This window comes from Erigeron canadensis, chromosome 7 (genome assembly GCF_010389155.1).
Source record: "Erigeron canadensis isolate Cc75 chromosome 7, C_canadensis_v1, whole genome shotgun sequence".
Classification (NCBI taxonomy): Eukaryota; Viridiplantae; Streptophyta; class Magnoliopsida; order Asterales; family Asteraceae; genus Erigeron; species Erigeron canadensis.
Genome location: NC_057767.1, coordinates 7,250,361 through 7,256,438, shown reverse-complemented (window position 1 = coordinate 7,256,438; position 6,078 = coordinate 7,250,361). Strand labels below are relative to the sequence as shown.

Genomic DNA, 6,078 nt, shown 5'->3' with positions numbered 1-6,078 from the left:
TTTGATGAGCTTAACTAAGTTTTTGCATTTGTAATAATTCACCTTAACTTGTACGACTATTCTTAAGGCATATAATTTACGATAATTTAATATGAAATAAGATATAAACGTGCAACGCACGGGGTGTAATCTATTATATAATATGAGTCATACATGACAATTTACAACTTATGGGAAGTGATATATCTTTCTAATAAATAGCCTAATAATCTTTTTAAATATCTTAAAACATGACAAATATAATCCACTTATTCTATATCTTAATTAATCTCATCATTTGATTCCATCAAATGTCACGATCTTATAATTAGAAGGATTTTTAGGAGGATCTTTTACGAGAATTTATCATTTGCTTATCTTGATTGCATTGCAATTATTTTGAAAAGAGAAAAAAAAAGATGTCTATAACTTGTTTTGAACAGAATACACTTATTTGCTTTTTAACTATCTCAAACAACCTAGCTAGACACATAGAACTATGGCTACCCGGAAAATACATGTGTTTATCAAGTGAACTAACCCTATATCTATTACTTATATTACGATAAAAATGTGTTTTGAGGATAAAAAAAAGTTGTCAATATTTAATTAATGCTTTCTCATAGTTATGATATAAAAAAAAGTCAAGATACAATCATAATTTTTATGAGCTTCAAACTTTTTCTAGATAATTCCTTGTGGATTTTCTCACCTGATCGTGATTTTTGTTTCACCAAGTTGGTGAATAACTAACTTATTAAAGTTAACTTAAAGGGTATTTAAAATTCTTATTTTTATTCTATTTGTATTAATTCCTTACTATATATTGAGCCTATTTAAAAGGTTACTGAAAAAGAAGAAAATAAAGCAAAAAGAAAAAGGTGGAGAGGAGAATATGAAAGAGGAATATCTATTTATGGCTAGAACATTGAATAAGGAATTTTATAAATAGTCATGCGCAGTTCATTCAAGCAATATTTGTGTGTATCTCGCCATACATAAGCATGTACATATGCATACACTCATAGAGCATACCACCCCCAACCCATCATCATCTTTTGAGTCATGTTAGAACTTAATTAATTTAAGGATGGGCTCCATAAACAACAAGTATGCATGTCAAGTAACCCAAATTTAAGTTTTTCATATCTTTTATTGAAGTATTTGAAAAATGTATGAAGTCATTTTGCTTTCAATAACTTGCCGAAGCAATCGCTTTCTTTCTATGTACTCGACTTTTAGTTATATTTAGTTGCAATTGCAACTTTTTGGCACATGCGTGTCAAGTTCCAAATGTCAAGATTGATATGATTTTTTTTTTATTAACCTTATTATCAACACGCTTTATTAGGCCTATCTTATAAGGAGGGAGTCCTCTCAGCTTCTTAACTGTCACGTTAGTATCACATCATCCAGGACTTCTCTCAAGATTTTCCATGTTAATAAGAAAAGTTTCTTGGAACTTTTTCGCCACATCATCAATTCTTTTATATTTTTTTTATTAACAAAACACCAAATAAATACTTTTATTATTAATAAAACATTACAACACTTATTAAAAAAATTTACGATCCTAATAATAGATAATAAATATTACGAAACTAGACATAATAAAAAAAAAACCCTCGTCAACGTTGACGGTAATTTTTCAGAAGGTTCCAAACATGTTCCACTAGGGCATTGCGAAGTCGATGGTGCGTCCTTATATCACCTAACTCCGCGAAGACCCGCATTTTCTTTGCAACCCTTTCATCCCACGTACGTGTTGTCATATTAGTTGGATCACTGGCCAAATAATCTTCCTCAAGGTCAGAAATTGCGCTACCGTTGTCTTAAACAATCATGTTGTGTATAATGACACAAGTATACATAATACGTTTTATTTTGTTCACCAAATGCGGGCGGGAATTATGTTTAAGGATTGCCCAACAACCTTGAAGCACCACGAAAGCTTGTTCGATATCCTTTCTTGCAGCTTCTTGGTAGCGCTTGAACTTTGTAGTCTTTGGGTCCATCAGGCATTTAAAAGACTTAACTAGTATGGCCCATTCAGGATAAATATCGTCAGCTAGATAATATCCCTTCGTAAACTTTTCGCCGTTAATAGTATATTGCATTTCGGGGGCCCTATCTTGGAGTAGATCATCGAAGAAATCTGATTCATTAAGGACGTTGATGTCGTTGTTCGAACCTGCAGGATCAAAGTAAGCATGCCAAATCCACAAATCATACGAAGTAACTGCTTCAAGCATGATCGTTGGATGTCCTTTGTCGCCTTGTGTGTAATGCCCTTGCTAAGCCACCGGACAGTTCTCCAATCCCAGTGCATACAATCAATACTACCAAGCATACCAGGAAAACCATGTATCTGTTCATGCTTACTTACCAAACGTTGTACATCTTCAGTTTTTGGCTTTCTCAAGTACTCAGTGTGATATAAATAATAAAAACACTTGCAATAGTTATTTAAACAATCAGCTGAAGTCGCACGAACCATATGTAAGTACTCATCTAATTGTTCGGCATTAGCAGCATACGCCAATTGACGTATGGCGGAAGTACATTTTTGAAAAATGTTGAAACCACGCCTACCACTTCAATCGATTTGATTTTTTTGGAAAAACTAAAAAATGTTTGGGTAGGGGTTCGATGGCGCTAAAACTGTGTATATCTTGGCATATACGGATAAACATATGCTTGCGCATTCGAAATCTTCTTCGAAAAAAATCGGCCGGGAAAGTTGGTGCATCAGAAAAGTAATCATTCCATAAACGCGTCGCGTGCACCCTGCAATCAAACTCAAGTTTCGCCTTGATCGATACGACAATCTTACTAATAGAAAGGGTCAAAATGCGCTCAAGCAACCTATCTTACTAATATAATAAGAATTAAGGGCCTATCTATCCCTATGATCTCGTTATTAAACCCTTCTGGGTCTGGGAACCCGTGAACTTGACTCGACATCGTTTGATTCTTCTTTGTTACAAAGATCAAAAACTGCGATCTCCGGATTAAATAGTGTGTTCATTTGCGTAACGGTGTTGTTTAGGAAATTGAATTCGTCACTTGATGATGAAGTAGACATAATTTTGATGGTATTTGATGAATAAAATGGTGTGTGATAAAATGTTTATGTGTTAAAATGGGAATAAGATGAGTATTTAAAACTTTAAATAGAAAAAGATATTAACTAGCCATTGGAAAAGAAAAAAAGAAGAAATAAATAAATCAAAATGTATCTGTTGCATGTTGGTCCCCACCTCTCGTGCGTCCTTAAGCTTCACCAGGAGGACTCTACGGTGAAGACGCATGGGAAGGACGGCCGCTGCATATAGCGTCCGACATCCAAAGAGGGGAGGACACACCTCCTAGGACGTTATAAGCATATATAGCCCTTAATCGCGCGATTAAACTCAGGGTGACTACTTGCTTTTAAGAGTAGTTTGGAGTCGTGCTAGTGAACTCTATGATCACAAGAGGGTAGGATTCATACTTAGGACCACTAAGATATTTTCATCATTTTTTTTTTTGGTATAAGAAGATATTTTCATCTTAATAGACTAAGCTTACAAATGTTATATTTCTCCCAGCTTTATTAATTTCAACATAGTCTCATTACTATTCATTGTACGTACTCAAAAAATTATATCTTTGTTGTTTTCAATAACGAAATGAGTACCCGCGCAATGCAGCGGCGGTGGTGGCAACGGGTGGTGTTAGTGGCGGTGGTGGTAACGATGTGGTTATTAATCTAAAAATAATTGACGTAAATGGTAGTGTATTTATTTTATAGTTAATGGATGTATCTTTTATAAATAACTTTATTAAGAATATTATAAAGATATTAGGTACAAATATTTAGATTAATTAATAAGGGAGATAGATAGTTTAGACTAATATGGTGTAAAATATTTTATAGATATATTGGGTAGATTTAGTGTGTGAGTTAGGAATGTGTTAAAAATTAAGGGTATTTTGGATATTTTAAAGGTAAAGAGTTAAAAAGAGGGAATAGTAGTTTATTTATTAATATAATATAGATAATAAAGGAAAGATGTCTTACAAAAGTTGAAGGAAAAGGAAAATCAAGTTGGTGATAGCCAGTAATGAATGACAGATATAACATAGTCTACTCATTAGATAAACGTATGTCATAATGGTGAGAGATAAACTCATTAGATGCTACGTTTGTCAGATAAGTAAAGAGTTACGTCAAAGAGACAAGTTTCTATATGAAGTATTTCTGTACCAAACATATAATCAACTAATCAAGTCGGAGGTTTTAACTTTTAGAAATAAAGCTATATTTATACTATATTTCTTTGTCAAAAACTTCATAACAAATAACAATCTTCATTAAGGATTAGATATTTGGGATGTATGTAACTTGTATATTTTTTTTATTGTGTGAAAACAACTTTCATCCGATTTTTAGATTTAATTAACTTGTAAAATTGAACGATTCGTGTAACTAATGGGATTGATGTTGATGTGGAAGTCAATTATTGTGTCACGTCTTAGATGTCAGATGGTGTCACATTAGTATCCGACTGATTTTTTACACGATTCATTCAATTTTACAAGTTAATTACATAGAATAAACCCGATAAAAGTGATTTTAACACAATTAAAAAAATATACAAGTTACATATATCCTTAAGTACTTAACCTCATTATTAATTTATTCGAAGAGATGTAGATAATTCGTACATTTAACTTTATTTAACAGTAAATTATTGAGTGTTCTTTTGAGCGTTGTGCTATAAAATACTATGAATCAGATTCGGTGATATACAAATACAAATAATCTTCTTTCTTGATTTATACGATCTAGTTTACTCATCGTTTTATCGGGTATTTGAAATAGGCATTTCTACTTCGAGGGAGTTCTCTAACGCGGACCCGGTTAAGACAACGTATGTTAGACCTCCCGCTGTCGAATCGCGACACGAAGTTCTTAAGCGAAATTCACCTTTCAAAAAAAATATGGATTCTTAAGTATAAGGAGCAAACTAAAATATAGCCATAATGCTGGGCTCCAAATGCAATTTACTATCAAGAAAGTCAAAAATCAAAAGCATAAAAACGACAATTGAAAGCCGAAAGACGCGGATAGATATGTAGATTAGTCACATTAAGCCCTTATAACTATAAAATAATCATATAAAAACCAAACATTGTTAAGTTAGTTAGAATGACCCCCAAAACTTACAATATACTGTAGTAGAACCATCCTAATTTAGTCATGTCCTCACAAACCAAAAGTCAAATGTTTGTATTGTCAGTCGTATCTATACTATTGAACCCCAATATTTTTTTATTTTTTATTTAAAGTAAACTTCATGTGGATAGCATGACAAACACAAATTTATGAAAAAAATTCCATCAAATTGATTTCCCAACTCAAAAGTTGAAGAAAACTTAACACTAAAATAAAAATCGATGATTAAGATTTAAATATCATTTTTGCATCCTAGTCTTTGATTTTCATCTAAAGGTTAAGATTATCATGACTAGTCATATTAGGAGTAACTTGAGAGAATGTCCTCCCCAAATTTATATCTCAATTTTAAATCTTACAACCTAACCATCAAAGACCAACACAACCCCCGTTGCAATCTCAATTTATTTTACATTTAAAGTTATTTCTTAATGATCACTTTACTTAGAAAATTAAGGTCGCTTTTGGTTCGCAGATTCTAATGGAATCTGATGTAATTGGAATTAAATTCCACTCTTTAGTGCGTTTGGTTGCTCAATGGTGAAGAAATATCATTCCATTGGAATGTAATTATGTAAACATTCTCTCATTTGATGGAATCTCTATTTCATGGGTATAAAAAAATTCCGTCACTTAAATCTTCAAAAATAAAAAACATTCCTTCAAATTCCATTCCATCAGATTCCAATTCTTTTTACAGATTGTATTTCTTCCAAAAACATTATGTGAACCAAACGCATTCTAATATTGTTACAAGCTATATTATCTGTTTTTAATTTTTTACATTCAAAGTAAACTTTATTTTCTTTCCAAACATGTATACGTACACGTATAAATTACCTTCGTAATAAGAAAGTTTATATCCTCAAGACAAAAAT

At 32.1% G+C, this 6,078-nt stretch overlaps 1 protein-coding gene across 1 annotated transcript; it reads right to left on the bottom strand.

The window, feature by feature from the left end:
* Positions 1-1,607: 1,607 nt before the first annotated feature.
* LOC122608881 lies at positions 1,608-2,231 on the bottom strand. Its single transcript, XM_043781954.1, has 2 exons — positions 1,913-2,231; positions 1,608-1,810 (listed from the first exon to the last, which is right to left on the bottom strand). Exons 1-2 carry the CDS (start codon positions 2,229-2,231, stop codon positions 1,608-1,610), a joined length of 522 nt encoding a protein of 173 aa, XP_043637889.1.
* Between the last annotated feature and the right edge of the window lie 3,847 nt (positions 2,232-6,078).

Bases quoted from the DNA above. Each gene is read 5' to 3' on its own strand.
- LOC122608881 (XM_043781954.1), bottom strand. From the start codon at position 2,231: ATGCTTGAAGCAGTTACTTCGTATGATTTGTGGATTTGGCATGCTTAC. The intron at 1,811-1,912 runs GTTGTTGGGCAA...TGATTGTTTAAG, and splicing joins AGCTTTCGTGGTGCTTCAAG to ACAACGGTAGCGCAATTTCT.